Raw genomic sequence first — 19,391 nt, 5'->3', positions numbered from 1 at the left:
TTCGGGCTGTGGTAATTTCCGGGGGGAGGGAGTGGGGGGGAAAAAAAATTTAAAAAGCGTAACCGCCAAAATGGAGGCGGAGGACTGCACAGCGCCCGGCGTACAGTGAGCTGCGACCACGGCGCCGGTGGTGAGGAGAGCTGGGCACTGCGAGCGGGAGCCGGCGCCTCCTCCCGTCCTGGCGTAAGGGCCTTACTGACACTTACCGTACGTGTTCTGTACGGAGAGCTGGCGGCACTGTGCGCATCCCAGAGCGCTAGCTGCAAATGGAACGGCCGCAAATTAGCACAAAAAAAAGCTTTTCCCATATTTTTTTTTTTTTTTTTGTAAATTTGTAGCTCTTGGATTTGGTTTTGCTTCTATATAAACTCGCCTATCGCTCCATTCATTCTCTAGGGGGCTGCACTTGGCTTTTTTATTTTTCGACAGCCCCCTAGAGAATGACTGAATGGAGTGATAATGGAGTGATGATGGGGGGGGGGGCATGTGCACTGCTGATCCATTTTGAAAGGAGCATGGAAGCTGCTGATTAGCGCAAGCCCCCCCATGTCAATAGGCGATAACTAGTTTTAGGTCTTGCCTGTCGGACCGCCACCAAATCAGTAAGTTCTCACCTCTCCTGTGGGGAAGGGTTTCACCTTGTTTTCATCGGCGAGACCCTTAAGGGTATGTGTCCACGTTACGGAATTGCTGCGCTTTGCACGCAGTGGATACCCGCGCCGCCCATTGAACACTTGCGGAATCACTGCATCCTATACGTAGCACGGTGCTATTTATCTTGCAGAGACGGAGCGTCTCCCCAGGATAAATAGACATGCAGCGGTCTATAAAGACACGCCGCATGTGCGTATACACAGGTCTGCCACCTACGTATTTGCACACATAGTGGAGATGGGATTTTATTAAATCCCCTCCACTATGCTGTAACATCTGGTATGCCGCATCCAATCCGCAGCAAATCCTGACACTGGAAACATACCCTCATAAAATGGGAGTTGATAAAGATAATCGTGATCTGTTTCATGCCCTGCAGTATAACACTCCAGTCATCCTTTCCTGGATCTTGTGTTTACTTACCTGATTGTCTGCAGCGTTCACGTAAGTCACGTCATCAATCAGTGGCTTAAAGGGGTAATCCGGTGTTACTTTTGCATCAGAGGTGAGCGGTGCCGATACATTAAAACCCTGCGGCATGCATCATTGATGGATATTGTACACCTGTAATGAACAGGGCAATTGTGATGGTGTCAGCGAGGTCTTAGTCATTGGTACTGCTGCACAGGGTCAGATAACCCCTTTAAAGCCTGTTTCACACTTCCGTTTTTTCAAATCCGTCAAAATCCGTTGTTTTCCGTAAAAAAACGGATCCGCCATTTTTTGCAGGATCCGTTTTTTTTGTCCCATAGACTTCCATTACGGTTACCGCGGATCCGTCAAAAAAACGGATCCGTTTTTAAAAAACGGATCCGTTGGCATCAGTTTCCGTCAAAAAAACGGAAACGGATCCGTTTGGCGGACACAAAAACGGAAGTGTGAAACAGGCCTAAGCAGTAATGCAGGTACAAGGAACGAGTCCCCCCCCCCCCAGGTGAGTGACTGCAGTCACTTGAAGGAGTTGTTCCCAATATTGAAAGCTATTGCCTACATTAGTTGGGGTCCAACCTCCAGTTCTGGAATCGTCCATCGGAGCATCCTGGTTTTGGAGTTTGCGGGGTCCTAGCGGTCAGACCCCCCCACTGATTGGACACTTATCGCCTGCCACATGGATAGGTCATTATTTTTAAAGTTGGGAGGAACCTTCTAAGCACAATTAATAGTACGATTACACTGAGCTGCATTGCAGTGTGTCACTCGATGAAATAGCGTTGGGTACTTCACTGCGATTTTCCAAAAAACGGTTCACCTTTACACCCTTAGTATATTATCGGCTCAGTCTCTGCATTCTTTATAAAAGTTCTTCGAACTCTACACAGTTGACTTCTATATGTTCATCAAAAATGGCGCCATCATTGTTAGACTTGCACTCTTTGATGCCTCTAATCTGATGACTCGATGCTCTTCGCTATCAGTGTGTTATATACAATGAGTGGTGTTTTGTTTCTTTTATAGGATATGCAAACTCCTACAAATGGGGTGTCTACCCCTGAAAGTAGGTCATCGTCACGGAGGAGCAGTCATTTTCACAGCTCCAGGTACCCTCCCGGAAGTTTAGCCTCTACACGTCGACGCTCTGCCCTTCGAAGTTTGTCTAAAAGAAAAATCCCACAGAGCACACCCTTAGAGGTGATTTTCTTTTTTTTTTACTCATTATACAGTAATGACTCATACCTCGAGCATGGGACAAGCTCCAATTGCATCATATGGAGTCCATTACCCAGCTATAGATAGTATGATCTCTCCAGGAAGGATATGGATCCATAATAAGGCTGAGTCCGTATTGCACAGTGCATAAATGTCTGAACAATGCTGATCCCGTTTCTAGGCCTAGAACGATCTTGAGAATTGTGCTATATGTAGTGCCGCCCTATACCATCATTTCTAGTGGCCAAGCAAGCGGACTCCCCAAATTGCAGATCTACCTTAGAGCTGATATGTAAATTATTTGCAATTGCAGGAGACACTTGACCCGGCGAAGGCTGCTTTGCTCACCCAAAAACAATGGAGTCTGTACAGCGTGACCCCAATGTATAAGTTCTCCTACACCCGACTGAAGGAGTATTCCAGGCTTCTGTCTGCCCACATAGCTGCCGAGAAACAGAAGGGTCTTGCCATTGACGTAGGCTCAGATCTGAACCTAAAGGCCACGTTTTCCTCTTTACCTGGACTCAAGGGAAAGGACAGCGATCCACTTGCATTACTTATACAGGTAAGATTGTAGCTAACTTGATAGGGCTGTCAGGCGCAGATCACTTCTGCATCAGGGGATGAGCAGGGTCAATGGCGTCACATCTACATGCACCTCCTGGGACACGTGCACGATCAGCAGGTATTATGCACATCTTATTCTGAGTAGGACAAGAATATATCTGACAATTGTGCATGTGTCCCGGCAAGTGCGTGTAGACGCGACATCATCAACCCCGCTCATCTCCTGATACAGAAGTGCTCTGCGCCAGATGACCCTGTTATTTGCCAACATTACATGGAGGCCAAAAATGCAAACCTGGTCCACACTATATACATTCACACATCCATGTGTCGCTCTATGTGATGCATGAACCGGCGGTGGGTCCAAGGACCTGAAATATACAGTTCATAGTGCTCTGACTGTGACAGACATGTTGGCTCACATACCATACAGATCTGGTTGTCTTACCCAGCCCTCTGTGAAGAGCACAAGGCATAACCGATCATTTTAATCTGTGCCACAATTTTGTAGCATTTTTATTCTGATTTGTATCCACATAAAGTAAACCACGGAGGTTCTTTTTGAGTGACAGCAGCAAGTAAAGATTTTGAAGACTGCATAAAAAAAACTGATGCATAAAGCGTAGTAGAACTGTTCATACTGTTTCATTGCATATAGTATCTTTCTTTGGTTTTTTTTCTTTTTTTTTTTTTTTTTATGAGACTGAAAATTCAACGCCATTACAGATGCATACTACGTGTCTTGTGCTTCTTACAACCCTCATTGCGTTCCTTAGTCATTTGTCATACATAGTCCTTGTTAAAGGGATATTCCATTCCCATGAAACAATGTGTAAAAAAAAAAAAAAAAAAAAAAAAGGAATGGGCCACAAAAAGGATCACCTGAGGCAGGATTTTAGCACAATTAAAGTTTACAATCTTTATTAAGACACATAAGACAAGAACTCAAACAATTAAAAACATTAAAATTCGTCACTCATGTGACATACAAGAATCTATAAACTAATAGAACCAAAATCTCATGCAGAAACTCTCCACATGATATAACAACTTATAGGGAGAAAAGCTTTATGACCATATAAATAGCATACCATAATAAGGACACCCTACAGGCTCAGTTTGTTATTACAGGCTGGTGTGCACACATTATAAATATAGAGGCTGAATAGAGCAACACAATAATAAACCATTGTTACCAACATGCATGGCATTTAGTATATACATGAAAGGGGAACATTTAAAACATGTAACCAAAAATAAATAGTACATGTAGGACAAACATGGTTTCTCAAAACTTTAGACACTTAAAGGGCTTTTGGACTTGCTATTTAAGTAGAGTCACAAAGACTTACATTTATTGCCCCTATACACCTCACAATATCGGGCCTGCAGGGGTGAATAATGAAGGCTAAAATAGCCACCCATGACATAATACAGCATGTCCCAGTACAAGAGGCTCATATACCAGGCGGAGTGGAATCTGAAGGAGCTAAACTGCGCTTGCGCAAAATGCCAAGTACTGGCGAATACGAAGGGCATATAACTATAAGGACATGTCTATGTGCAAGCGCCGACATATACCAGCAGTAAAAAATAAAAAGACCATGTCGCAAATCAATTCAGTCTAGTGCGCACGTGCTGGCGACTACAGTCTGACAAAGGTTGAAAAGTTATTAAAGCTAAACCTATTGCGCATGTACCACAAAATTTATTAGACAGCTAGAATCTGCACACTATGTACTTTGGTGATGGCCAATGTTAACGGGCATATAAATTCTGCCCACTAAAGGTTTTTATACCAGAATCCTAAGTCTTACGATTATATGGTAAATCTGCGTCAGTACTCCAATGTAAAAAAGCGACAGCAATTTCATAGCAGTTTAGCCAAAATACCAAGTGCTGGCAAATACTAAGGGCATACAGAGATATGTCAGTGCGCAAGTGCCGACATGTACCGGCAACAAGTAAGACTATGCCACAAATCCATTCAGTCTAGTGCACCGGCTCAAGACCCATTGCGCACACGTGAGTTACCAAATAATGGCAAATACTGAGGGCATACAAAAATATATATGTCCATGCGCAGGCGCCGGCATGTACCAGCAATAAAGAGAACCATGTCGCGAATCAATTGGTCTAGTGCGCAGGTGCTGGCAGCTACAACCTAAAAGAGGATGAGAAGTCATTAAAGTTACACCCATTACACATGCACCGCATACCAAGTAGTGGCAAATATTCAAGGCATAAATAGATATATATATTTTTGCGCCGGCGTCTAAAGCCCACCAGTATCGAACTCATTATACATCCAAGAATCATAGCGGTTAGAGCCTTCACACTCGCTCACCATATAGACTAGTGGTGATAGTTGTTACAGGCCTAAAAAAATTTGCCCATTAAAGATTCTAATACCAAACAACCCTGAGTTTTGTAATTAATAGATCCACGCCAGTGCGCCAATATCAAAAGGCAGCAAAACTTTTGAAAGCATTTGATCAATGACCTAAGGTTAGTTAGTAAGTTAGGTCAAACGCATAAACACTAACGTTCACAAAGCTAAACTCGTGGATCAATTAATTGGTGAGCGAGTGTGAAGGCTCTAACCGCTATGATTCTTGGATGTATAATGAGTTCGATACTGGTGGGCTTTAGACGCCGGCGCCTGCGCAAAAATAAAATATATCTATTTATGCCTTGAATATTTGCCACTACTTGGTATGCGGTGCATGTGTAATGGGTGTAACTCTAACTTTAATGACTTCTCATCCTCTTTTAGGTTGTAGCTGCCTGCGCACTAGACCAATTGATTTGCGACATGGTTCTCTTTATTGCTGGTACATGCCTGCGCATGGACATATATATTTTTGTATGCCCTCAGTATTTGCCATTATTTGGTAACTCGCGTATGCGAAATGGGTCTTGAGCCAGTGCACTAGACTGAATGGATTTGCGGCATGGTTATGTTGCCGGTACATGTCGGCGCTTGCGCACTGACGTATCTCTGTATGCCCTTAGTATTTGCCAACACTTGGTATTTTGCACACACTCAATGTGTCTAAACTGCTATGAAATTGCTGTCGCTTTTTTACATTGGAGTACTGGCGCGGATTTACCATATAATCGTAAGACTTCGGATTCTGGTATAAAAATCTTTAGTGGGCAGAATTTATATGCCCGTAACATTGGACATCACCAAAGTACATAGTGCGCAGATTCTAACTGTCTAATAAATTTTGTGGTACATGCGCAATGGGTTTAACTTTAATAACTTTTCAACCTTTGTCAGACTGTAGTCGCCAGTGTGTGCGCACTAGACTGAATTGATTTGCGACATGGTCTTTTTTTTTTTTTTTCTGCTGGTATGTCAGCGCTTGCGCATAGACATGTCCTTACATGCCCTTAGTATTTGCCAGTACTTGGCATTATGCGCAAGCGCAGTAGGTCCAAATTGCTATGACCTTTCATCCATTTCCGGGTTACAGACGCCAGCACCTGCGCACTGCATTGAATTAGCTGTGACATGTGGGCCATTCATTGTCAAACACCGGGTGTATGCCTTCTATGTCTCTGGTAAGCGTTAGCGCAGCTGCGCTCTATTATTAATTTGTTTAATTGTATAAAAGGACACACAAGATGGGCAGTTAGTACCCCTGACGAAGCCACAACAAGCGTCGGGTCTCCTCTGTCTCAGTCTTCACTCCACTTTATATGGCCTTTTGGCACATTTAATCTAGGGTATTGCTATGTATTCTCCATAGGTGGCTATCTTAGCCTTCATTTTTTGACTCTGCATGCTCAGAGGTTGGGTATTGAAAGGTTAGATACTGTGGGGTGGCTGTAAAGGGGGATTTTGGCTCCTTCAGATTCCACCCCACCTGGTATATGAGCATCTTGTACTGATAACTTGGGGACATGCTGTATTATGTCATGGGTGGCTATTTTAGCCTTCATTATTCACCCCTGCAGGCCCATTAGGGGTTGATATTGTGAGGTGTATAGGGGCAATAAATGTAAGTCTTTGTGACTCTACTTATGGACTTGCTATTTAAGCCCTTTAAGTGTCTAAACTTTTGAGGAACCATGTTTGTCCTACATGTACTATTTATTTTTGGTTGCATGCTTTAAATGTTCCCCTTTCATGTATATACTAAATGCCATGCATGTTGGTAACAATGGTTTACTATTGTGTTGCTCTATTCAGCCTCTATATTTATAATGTGTGCACACCAGCCTGTAATGACGACTGAGCCTGTAGGGTGTCCTTATTATGGTATGCTATTTATATGGTCCTAAAGCTTTTCTCCCTATAAGTTATTATATCATGTGGAGTGTTTCTGCTATGAGATTTTGGTTCTATTAGGAGCCTATAGATTCTTGTATGTCACGTGTGACAAATTTTAATGTTTTTAATTGTTTGATTGCTTGTCTTATGTGTCTTATTAAAGATTGTAAACTTTAATTGTGCTAAAATCCTGCCTCAGGTGATCCTCTTTTTGTGGCCCATTCCTTTTTTCTTTTTTTTTTTTTTTTTTTTTTTTTTTTTCATAGTTACACATTTGTATGGGTCAGGTTTGGATCCCTGTTTGTCAGTGGTGCCCCCGTGTTTCTTGATTCCCATGATACAATGGAATATTGCAAATATATCACACTGATTGGTGTAGGTACCCCACACGGTCTTGAGAAATTTGTTTTTGATTCATATGGGTCCAAATACTGGGAGTCTCGACAATCTTTTGAACTTTTGAATCATGTGGCTGCAGTTTAGATTAGTGCCCTTTATCTGGTTTACCTTGCACAGGGGTTCACTGATGATCCACTGCTTCACAGCTCCCGCGGGCCACGGTGCAGGGGAAATCAGTTAGAGTTGAAAGCCGCTGACGTTGAAAGCACATGTCTGCTGGGACACATGCGTGTGACACCTGCAAGTGGTGTACATGTCCCTGCAGATATGTGCAGACACAATGTTATCACCAAAATTAGGGACGTTCAACACCATCAGTCTGAATGATGTCATAGAAAAAACTCGGAACCCCCCAGCTTTTGTGTTAATACTTTTCCTAGCCAGCATCCATTAAGATAAATGTTCCATTGCGGTTTTACACTTGGCAGTTCTCAACCCTTAAGATGTTTACTTCCAAATAAATGACATGATTATCTAAAAGTCAGAGTAGCCAATATCATTGCAATTAACATGTGCATAAGCTAGTCAACACCTTAGTATGATCCAATTTCTGAAAACAAATCTATACACATCATTCTGTCTGACTGAGGGTCTCAGTAGGAGTTTCAATGGTCAGATCCTGTTATAAATTACAATTTCTGTCTATGCTGAGTCTAATTTTTTTTTTTTTAAAAACTTAATTTTGCATGTTTAAGTACAAAGATAAAAAAACCTGCTAAATATTATTGCATTCTTCTCTTTTCTTGTTCTCACCAAAGATTTCGTCTAAGCCACCACTCGCCAAGGCAGGCGCACAGGACCCGATAGTGTGGACAGGTTGGTTTTGCGGGACGTACGCAGAAGATGATGTATTGGAGGGGATACCAGAGACCTTTACGTGCCTGCCACTTTTCCTGTATAATGGCGCAGAGACCCTCACCACTCTAGTGGGAATCTGGTTCCAAAGAAACTTTGACTGTTGCTTTGGTAAACTGCTGATCAGTTCTCAGGACCTTACGTGGTTTGCAGCTATGTGGACCGGGTGTGAAGTGCACGGGCACATGAGGAACACAGAGCTCCTTTTTTCTTTGCCAGTTGAGCCTCACGTGACTATTTCTTACGGCATCAAAACGGAGGACTTGAAAATTTTATGGAACGATATTCACAAATCACAAGATGAGGTCACACTGGAGGAAGTGGAACATTTATTTCAATGTCTCTGTTCACATTTCTTCAGACACTTTAAAATTCACTTATCAGCCACACATCTTGTCAAGGTGACGGCATCTGTGGCGTCGGCACAACACGAAGGAAAAGTGAAGGTGAGTGGTTCATGCTGTTTTTCCTTGCAGAAAGGAAGAGGTAGCAGCCTTGGTGCTGAGTTGCTGCCCTCCTACGGCCCCCTCAATGACTCCTGTTATACTGGCTTGTCTCCTGTTGTATGCTCTGGACACAATGCTGACAGACACAGCTAGGTGTCCCTCAGGAGAACACCTGCCTTATCAGAAGCATGCCCAGGTGGAGGCCCCACACACTACTGAGCATCATTTTCCACTGAAGTTGAATTAGTCTGTAATTTGGCTTTCCACTTTGATTTTGAGCATCATTCCAAATCCAGCCCTCCATGGGAAAGTAATTTTGATTTACATTGATTATTTTTACACTACCGTTCAAAAGTTTGGGGTCACCCAGACAATTTTGTGTTTTTCCATGAACTCATACTTTTATTAATCAAATGAAGCCAAATGAATTTAAAATCTAGTCCAGACATTGACAAGGTTCGCAAAAAAGATTTTTATTTGAAATAATTTTCTCCTTCAAACTTTGCTTTCGTCACAGAATACTCCTTTGCAGCAATTCCAGCATTGCAGACCTTTGGCATTCTAGCAGTTAATTTGCTTAGGTAATCTGGAGAAATTTCACCCCATGCTTCCAGAATACCCTCCCACAAGTTGGTTTGGCTTGATGGGCACTTTTTGCGTACCATACGGTCAAGCTGCTCCCACAACAGTTCAATGGGGTTGAGATCTGGTGACTGCGCTGGCCACTCCATTACAGATAGAATCCCAGCTGCCTGCTTCTTCCCTAAATAGTTCTTGCATAATTTGAAGGTGTGCTTTGGGACATTGTCCTGTTGTAGGATGAAATTGGCTCCAATCAAGCACTGTCCACAGGGTAAGATGTGGCGTTGCAAAATGGAGCGATAGCCTTCCTTATTCAAAATCCCTTTTACCTTGTAAAAATCTCCCACTTAACCAGCACCAAAGCAACCGCAGGCCATCACATTTCCTCCACCATGCTTGGCAGATGGCATCAGGCACTCTTTCAGCATCTTTTCAGTTGTTCTGCGTCTCACAAATGTTCTGTGTGATCTAAACACCTCAAACTTGGATTTGCCTGTCCATAACACTTTTTACCAATCTTCCTCTGTCCAATGTCTGTGTTCTTTTGCCCATATTAGCCAGTCTCAGATATGGCTTTTTCTTTGCCACTCTGCCCTGAAGGCCAGCATCCCGGAGTCGCCTCTTCACTGTATACGTTGACACTGGTGTTTTGCGTGTACTATTTAACGAAGCTGTCAGTTGAGGACCTGTGAGGCGTCGATTTCTCAAACTCCAGACTAATGTACTTGTCTTGTTGCTCAGTTGTGCAGTTTTGTTTTTTGTTTTTTGTTTTTGTTTTTTTGTTTTTTTTTTGTTTTTTTCTGGCCATTTTGAGAGTTCAATGGAACCAACAAATGCTCCAGATTCTCTACTAGCTCAATTGAAGGTCAGGTTTATTGCTTCTCTAATCAGCCAAACTGTTTTCAGCTGTGCTCACATACTTGCACAAGGGTTTTCAATGGTATTCTAACCATCCATTAGCTGCCTTACACAGCTGGCAAACACAAAGTACCATAAGAACACTGGAGTGATGGTTGTTGGAAATGGGCCTCTATACACCTATGAAGATATTGCATTACAAACCAGACGTTTGCAGCTCGAATAGTCATTTAGCACATTCCACTATGTAATGAATTGCACCTGGAATATTTCATTCTGTGATATTTAGGATGTGGAATTTTAATGTTCCCTTTATTTTTTTGAGCAGTGTATATATTCCCACAGCCTAATATTATAAAGATGTTGTATTATTATTTTTTTTTTTTTTTTTTTTTTTTTTTTTTTCGCTACGTGGCAGCTGTAGTCAGAATCCAATTAGGTCATCAATTTTCTTTAAAGTGTCGGCCATTTACCCTGTTGTGTTGGCACTCGTGTGTTAATATGGTTGGTACCATTCACTCAGATGTGACTGTTTTTCTTGAGGACAAGCACTACACAAACTTATCTGTTCATTCCAGACTTCCTGCAACTTCTGGACTGTTAAGCCCCTGTCACGCTAAGCGAGATCGCTGCTGAGTCACAAGTTTTGTGACGCATCAGCGATCTCGCTGTGTGTGACACGTATCAGTGACCGGTCCCCCCCTGCCGGGTATCGCTGATCGTGCTCTAATGTCCTGGGCCATTTTTTGATTGTTGGTCTCCTGCTGGCCAGCATGCATCGCTGCGTGTGGCAGCGGGAGATCATCAATCAGTGAGCTCCCAGCACTGTAAGCAGACGCTGGGAGCTGGTATCCAAGGTATACAGTGGGTAACTAAGCGCGCGTCGCTTAGTTACCCGCTGTTTACCTTGGATACCAGCGTGCTCGTGCTGGTATCCAAGGTAAACAGTGGGTAGCTAAGCACCGCATGCGCTTGTTCCCACGTCATCGCTGTTCCTAATCGCTGGTGATATCTCCCTGTTTGACAGCTCACCAGCGATCGTGTAGCGACACACCAGCGATCTTGACCAGGTCATATCGTTGGGATCGCTGGTGTGTCGTTTAGTGTAATGGGACCCTTAGACTACCTATTGAGCCCCGGTGTCTTATTATCACTTGTCTCATTACACTCGAGTGTATAATACGCAGCGGCTCGTTATGTGACCTATGTGGTGGATGTAAATACTTTATATAAATAGATTAATACACATTAAAAAGAGCCATAGTACTACATGGATAATGAACTAAAGGAGCAGAAGAAGCCGCTCACATGAAGCCGTAGCTCTGAGGATCACTATTTTGTAATGCCAGTCAATTTACAAGGTCCCCATAGAAGTTTTATGTCCCTTTTGGCATGGAAATACGGGGAAGACAATTGCGATGGACTTTTTAAGGTGTTCTCACCACCTGCAGTTCTGACTGCTATGGTCTAACCCAGGGTTCCCCAACTCAAGGCCCACCAACAGATCATGTTTTCAGGATTTCCTTATTATTGCTCAGGTGATAATTGCTTCACCTGTGCAATACAAAGGAAATCCTGAAAACATGATCTGTTGGTGGGCCTTGAGGACTGGAGTTGGGGAACCCTGGTCTAACCACCGCGGTCAATCTCGCAGCAGTATTTCGGCCATATCATGCAACCATCCCTGTGGCAATCCGAACCCCACCACACATGACTTATACCAATGGTCCACCATAGCAGCCAGGGGCTTACTCAAGACCCTTCTCATATGAATCTCTAGTTGGATGACCATTTTGCAGAAAGAAGCACAATGGATCGGTTATTGATCCTCATACCTGGGCCTCGGGGTCGCTCACTATTTTTGAGATACGCTTTGTACAACTGACAAGGTAATTCATATACGGCTGCCATAAATCATGGCCTGGGAAAAATGATGTGGATGATACCCACCTCTACAAAGCGGTCGCTCTGTAAGCGGTGAATCTCCGCAATAAGGGGCGCAATGTTCTGCACATCTTATGACTGTTGGACCGAGACCCTCTCTCCCCCCCCCCCCCCCCCCAATTCAAACCCTTTTTTTGTTTTTTGGTTTTTTTTTTTACTTGACCTTAGTACAAGGCTTCCTTTTTTAAAATACGTGTTTTGTATTTTTTGTACTTCCTTCAGTCAAAATATAATTCTCCTTCTTTGTCTCCCTAGTTCCTCAGTAAGGATTTCCTTGTACGAGTGCTGGGATTTATCACCGAACTGGCAATGAATAACATCCAGTATTAAACTGGTGCACTCTCAGCGGAGACTTTATCCACAACATTCAGAGCCTTCCTCCTCTCCAATATGTTTTATGCGCATGAAGAACGGATCCTTGCAGTGCATTCTGTGCCTCGTCACCACCTCCTGCCATCTCTTAAAGGGGCTGTGTAACCTGGACTACGACTTATATGGGAATTTCAGTTGCCGGCTGTAGCCAGCAGTTACACTCCTGTTTTATTAGTCCTGTGCAGACTGAAAACCTCAATTATAATGGATCTAAAATGGGGTAAAAAAAAGAGTACTTGTAAAACAAGCAACGTTGTAATTTATATCTTATGAATTCTCTGTCAAGAAAGGTGGGATTTTACATTTTATTATGGTTTCCTACACAAGGAGAGCAGCCCTTACAAGCTGTTTGCTTTAGACCTTGTAAGCGCTGCTCTAAAGCCGGTCAGATCACTGGATCCAGCCTCGGTGCTCCTCCGATACAAAGTTTCCCCTATCTGTTTCGGAAAGCACTCGGTTTGATCCAGCGGCTCAATCTTCACCAAGCACCCTGGCAAGCAGAAGGCCATGTGGCTGGAGAGCAGTGCCCTCCTAATGATTGAACAGGAGACTTGAAATTGGTAAAATGCATTTGACCTCTTATCGTTAATGTAAAAAAAAAAAAAAGTTGATTAAAATACAGATGAAAAACTGGATTTATTTTTTTTATATAAAAAAAGGCAATTTTAAAAATTTCCGTCACAACCTGGCTTTACTTTGCTCCAGTTTTCATACATAAGCCCCAAATCTGTTCAATATGTGTTACCGTTGTGATTATGACACTGGCTGCGGATCCATTGTTAATTGACAAAGCACTTTTAAGTTTGTATTTTTTAAAACTGTCAGTCTTTCCTTAAAATATTGTATGTATGTTATTATCCTGTCTGTGAAATAAACTTTTTTTTTTTTTTTTTTACAAGTTACATTTCACCGCCGCTACTAAGAGTGCAGTGTTTGCCAGTATGTCCCAGCATCAATCCCGAGAGGATATTTGAAGAGGCTCCTTTCCTCACAGGAGAGCAATGACCCCTTAAGTGTCCGATCAGCAGGGGTGCCAAGACTAGTGTATTGTTTTATTTGCGAGCACACATTTTAAAACAGATGATCAGTCAATTGCCTCCTTTTGTAAGGTATATAATAGCTGACTGATTTGTTAAATCCTTGCTTCTTTTTAACTTCCTGGTTCTGGCCTGAGATATGGAATGTCATTAAACATGGGTTTCCTGCAATAAACTTTGGCATATGGACATGTTCTACAAGCTACAAGGGTTTGACTTTTGCATAAACTGCTGTGCTGGAGATCTCATGTATTGAAGCTGCAGATAGTCTCAGCAGAAGGGGCATGAAATTTTATGCCTATTCATTCATAATGCTGCTACTGTAAAAAAAACAGCAGATTTTCTGCCCAGAAAGCCTGCAGGTTACACTCCACTTACCTTCTAAAGACACCAAAGAGATTCATGCTCAGTCTCCTCAGGTCCTGCACTAGGTAGAAGGCATGGGTATCTGTTTTGACTACTATATTCTGTTTAAAATCATTGTGTCAAATAGTTAAAAAAAAAAAAATCTGAAATGGTAAATTAGACTCTATTACATCAATACATTTTAAACCAGGCTCTACCCAATAACCTATCCACTTCTGTCAGAAATAATACATATGGAATTGAGGGCATGATGCTAAATTTTTTTTTTCCCTAATCCGTAGCATGTTAGATGATGAGGCTTTGTCTTGGATATGCAACTCAAGTTTCACCCTTTACAAGCTGCCATAAAATTGGAAAAACTGCATGAAATACAAAAAAGGAGAAAGTCTGCAGAGTTTGGACTTTAACATAATAGGATTGTTGTTTTTTTTTTGCTGAAACTAGTAGATACAATATGTAACATTCACATTTTTTTGGACCCACAATTACTGTTGCAAAATGTGAACATGGCCTTAGTAGTTAGCAGTGATGCTGTAGGCAGAGTAACCCTGAAACATGGAGGCCAGATCTGCACTTTAGATCTGCTGTCCTCTGTGTCTGCCCGCTATCAGTTGCTCTCCTTTTGTATGTGCTCTCTAATAAAACAGTTTACTCTGTCGCCTCACTGGGGGACACAGAACCATGGGTGTTATGCTGCTGTCCACTAGGAAGCGACACTATGCATAATCTGAAAAAGATTAACTATGGCTCTTCCTCTGCAGTATACACCCCTGGTCGGCATCAGCCTTCTCCAGTTTTTGCTTAGTGTCGCAAGGAGGCACACCTAAAGATTTTTTTTTTTTTTTTTTTTTTTCTTTTTTGTGTTTTTTCTTCCGGATGACAGATGAAGAAAAGTAGGTCTCCTGTGAGTCTCCCGACATGGCTCCTGCCTCGGCCCCTGATTTTGGGGTGCCCAGTTGAAGTTGAGATGGCAGTTCCCCATGTCGCTCCTTCCCCAGCCCTGCGGGTGCTGGTCCGAAGTCGAGACCCCCTTCCTTCCCCAATTCCTTTTGGTCTTGGGTTAAGGTCGAGGCGAGGAAGAAGCCCCCTGATGGCAACAGCAGCACCCTCCTTAATCCCCCTCTGAGGGAATTAGGTTGAGACGCCACAGGTAGGGTCTGCACCATGGCAATCGGCACGATATCCAGTGTCCCCAGCCAGCTGTGGGCCTCTGTCGGGGCCGGGGGGAGAGTGCAGGCAGGCATGGCACACAGGGCTCCCTGCACCCTTGTCTCTACGGCAGCATCACTTCTAGCGCCGCAGGTGGACCCATCACGGGGCCCCGCTTTAGACTGCGGCCCCACCGCTAGCCTGCCTTTCAATCTGGGGGGGGGTCCGGTTAAAATCCGACCCCCTCCTGGTCTACTGCGCCGGCCTGGAGCCCTTCTGGGCATCGGTTTCTAATTTAGGCTGTGACTTTGGCCTAGTTGAAGCCGCCGCCTCCTCTCCGCCCCACGGATGACAATTATGACACTCCAGTGTCATAGAAGGGGCGGATCGAAGCAGAAAGGGCATGTTTCTACATACTATGCGTGCCCTTTCTCAGTTCTCCGCCCCTTTCTCCCTCCTCACTCCCGGTGGCCATTTCTGATGCAGGCAAAGGGAGGAAATCAGCAGTAACACGCCAGCTAGTCTCCCGGGGGCACAGGACGGTGGATCTTCGGCGCTGGACCTAGGAGCACACTGGTGGGGTAAGATCACAGCTCGGGCTCTTATGCTCGGCTGTGAATCCGGATCCCTGTAAGGCTCTCCTATAAGTTTTCCCTGCATATCCACCCCTGTACGGCTCTCTCATAGCCAGCCCTTCCACCCTCTGAGCACTATGCCAGGCTCAAGGTACAAGAGAACCAGGCAGGACTGCTTTTATGCATTCTGCACAGCCTGCAAGACCACTCTCCGCAGTGGCTTCACGTACCCCCACTGTCGGGACTGTATCCAGAATACTGGGTCAGAACCCAAGAGGCTCCTACCAATGCTTCAGTGACTGCTACCACACCGGAATGGGCTACCCAGATGTCGCAGTCTATGACACAGTCCATAGATAACCTAACCTCCACGTTACTCCAGGCTCTGCAGGGTCACGTCTCGGCTATGTCCGTTACCCAGCAAAGGGACAGCTCCACTCAGGGACGGGCCGTTTCTGACTCTCCCAGACGTAAGCGAGCCCACACGTCCCGTTCCTCTGCGGCATCCCATAGCACAGGGTCATCCCCCTCCAGGGAGAGACACCGTAGCTCCAGGTCTCCTAGACCGTCCCTTACCAGAGACGGACAACGCAGATCTCTGCAGCAAACCCCGCCTACAGAGGACCTCCGCCCCAGCTCACCCACCAGGGAATGCCTCAGCGATACCCAGGATTCGGAAGGCATCTGTGACTCTGAATCAGACGAGATAGAGAGGTCCCTAGTCCCTTGTCCCCCTAGCAATACAGCGCTAGTTGGAGACATAATTTCTTCTATCCATCGGGTGCTGGACATTTCTGATCCAACCCCGGAAGCCCCAGAACACAAAATTTGCTTTGAAGGTGTCCTGAAACTACCTAAGGTTTTCTGTAACCACCCGGAATTTCAGATGATCCTTACTAAGCAGTTTTCGCAGCCTGAGAAGAAATTTACCAATCGCAAATATTTGGAGGCTAGGTACCCCTTTCCACAAAAGGACACCAAGCAGTGGACAGATCCACCCGAAGTGGACCCGCCAGTCTCTAGACTAGCAGCACAGACCCTACTTTCACTGCCAGACAGCTCAACCCTCAGGGACACACCTGACCGGCAGGTGGAACGTTCAGTTTTCGAAGCGGCAGGAGCCTCCCTGGCCCCCGCGTTCGCTTCAGTTTGGGTGGCAAAGGCTATTCTAGCTTGTGCCAAAACACTGCTAGAGGGTCTCCAAGTTTCAAATCCCGGGCTCTCGGACCAAGCGGTTCAAATAGCAGTGGTAGCAGATTACATGCTTCATGCAGCCCTGGACTCCGCAAGAGGTGTAGCGGGGATAGCAGCTAACGCCATCACAATTCGACGTATCCTCTGGCTGCGGGAATGGAAAGCGGATGCGGCCTCAAAGACGTCCCTCACGCATCTCCCGTACCTTAGTGGACGGCTTTTTGGTGAAAAGTTGGACACAATAATATCCAACGCCACTGGGGGTAAGAGTACCTCTCTCCCTCAACTAAAACCTAAACGCACGTTTAAACGGCGTAACCAAACACGATTCCGATCCTTTCGGAATTCTTCGGGCTGGTCTGTCTCGCGCCCAGCACAAAATCGTAACCGCTCCCCACGCAGGGACAACCCACAGGCGGCGCAGAGGCCGGACAGGACCTGGCAGTCGAAAGCAGGCCAAGCCAAGCCCAAGGGAGGAAAACCTCAAAATTTTGCTTCATCATGACTCACGAACTCCGGAAGACACCCCACCGGTAGGCGGGCGACTTCTCTTTCAGCAAGTCTGGCTGCCTATTTCAGAAGACAGGTGGGTCAGGGAAATAGTGTCTTCCGGATACAAGATAGAGTTCACTTCCAGTCCACCGAACAGGTTCTTCCTTTCTGTCCCACCAAAACCGCCAGACAAGGCTCGTGCCTTCCACCAAGCGGTCTCCTCTCTCATTCAAGCAGGAGTCGTTGTACCGGTTCCTGTGACCGAACGCTTCCGAGGGTTCTACTCCAATCTATTCGTAGTCCCCAAGAAAGGAGGCAGCGTCCGGCCCATACTAGACCTAAAACAGCTCAACAAATACGTACGGGTCCGGCATTTTCGCATGGAGTCCCTTCGGTCCATCATTGCGTCCATGGAGCAGGGAGAATATCTCGCCTCCATAGACATACAAGACGCATACCTGCATATACCAATTGCTCCCGCCCATCAAAGATTTCTCAGGTTCGCAATCAACCAGGACCACTATCAGTTCGTGGCGCTCCCGTTCGGACTCGCCACGGCTCCCAGAACGTTTACCAAGATCATGGCAGCCACCATGGACGTTCTACACTCCAGAGGCATTGTAGTCGTTCCATACCTGGACGACCTTCTCATCAAGGCTTCCACCTTCAAGGACTGCGAGGTCAGCGTCTCAGTCACAATCGACACTGAGTCGCTTGGGCTGGTTAGTCAGCTTACAAAAGTCATCGACTACCCCGAGTCAGTCCCTGACCTTCCTGGGGATGCTATTCGACACCTCCAGGGGTCTGGTGCTCCTTCCCAGGGACAAGGCACTGGCTCTCCGTCTGGGAGTTTGCATACTCCTCCGCAATCCTCCACGATCTCTCCGGTTTGCCATGAGAGTCCTCAGCAGGATGGCAGCAGCAATGGAGGCGGTACCATTTGCCCAGTTTCACCTCAGGCCTCTTCAACTAGCCATTCTCAAGTCTTGGGACAGGAATCCCTTCTCCCTCGACAGGGAGTTCCGGTTGTTATCGTCAACCAGGAGGTCCCTACACTGGTGGCTCAAGCCAATTCCGCTTGAGAGAGGAAAATTCCTTTCTCTCAGGTCAATGGAAGGTCTTGACCACCGACGCAAACCTGACAGGTTGGGGTGCGGTGCACCTACATCACAGGGCACAAGGCAAGTGGTCACCAGTGGAAGCGACCTTGCCCATCAATATCCTGGAAATTCGGGCCATCTTCCTGGCACTGAGAGCTTTTCATCACTTGTTGGCAGCCTCTCACATACGTATATAGTCGGACAACGCCACGGCGGTGGCATATGTGAATCGCCAAGGCGGGACCCGCAGTGCCCAGGCGATGAGAGAAGTGGCACATATCCTCCACTGGGCGGAAGATACGAGGTCGGTACTCTCTGCAGTCCACATTACGGGTGTGGACAACTGGGAAGCCGACTTCCTCAGCAGACAAGGAATGGACTCAGGGGAGTGGTCTCTCCACCCCGAAATTTTTCACCAGATCTGCCATCGTTGGGGGACCCCGGACGTGGACCTAATGGCATCCCATTTCAATGCCAAGATCTCCAATTTCATGGCCAGGACACGCGATCCGCGGTAGCTCGGAGCGGATGCCCTGGTTCAGGACTGGACCCAGTTCCAGCTTCTGTACATTTTTCCACCCCTCCCCCTGATCTCCAGGGTCATGAGGAAGATCAAACAAGAGGGAGTTCCAACCATCCTGATTGCGCCGGACTGGCCCAGACGTACATGGTACGCCGACATAGTACAACTTACAGCAGACGCCCCCTGGCGTCTCCCCGACCGTCACGACCTTCTGTCACAAGGTCCGTTCTACCATCAGAACTCAGGGGCTCTCAATTTGACAGCGTGGCCCTTGAAACCTGGGTTCTAACCCAGGCAGGGCTCTCACCAGATGTCATTACGACCATGATCAGGGCAAGGAAGCCAGCCT

General features: G+C 45.6%; 1 protein-coding gene across 3 annotated transcripts; it reads left to right on the top strand.

The window, feature by feature from the left end:
- Positions 1-42: 42 nt before the first annotated feature.
- On the top strand, positions 43-13,844 carry CENPL (centromere protein L). Of its 3 annotated transcripts, none has more exons than XM_073563610.1 (5): positions 43-183; positions 2,110-2,283; positions 2,615-2,866; positions 8,308-8,850; positions 12,490-13,844. In XM_073563610.1, exons 2-5 carry the CDS (start codon positions 2,113-2,115, stop codon positions 12,562-12,564), a joined length of 1,041 nt encoding a protein of 346 aa, XP_073419711.1. In that variant the 5' UTR covers positions 43-183; positions 2,110-2,112; the 3' UTR covers positions 12,565-13,844. The 3 variants fall into 3 exon arrangements, with proteins under 3 accessions (XP_073419711.1, XP_073419710.1, XP_073419712.1); XM_073563609.1 differs by having other exon boundaries at positions 50-207; XM_073563611.1 differs by having other exon boundaries at positions 92-130.
- The last annotated feature ends 5,547 nt before the right edge of the window (positions 13,845-19,391 follow it).

Source organism: Dendrobates tinctorius, unplaced genomic scaffold (assembly GCF_039654945.1).
Source record: "Dendrobates tinctorius isolate UK_male_01 unplaced genomic scaffold, ASM3965494v1 ptg000396l, whole genome shotgun sequence".
NCBI classification, from domain to species: Eukaryota; Metazoa; Chordata; class Amphibia; order Anura; family Dendrobatidae; genus Dendrobates; species Dendrobates tinctorius.
This window is presented reverse-complemented; position numbering and strand designations above follow the sequence as displayed.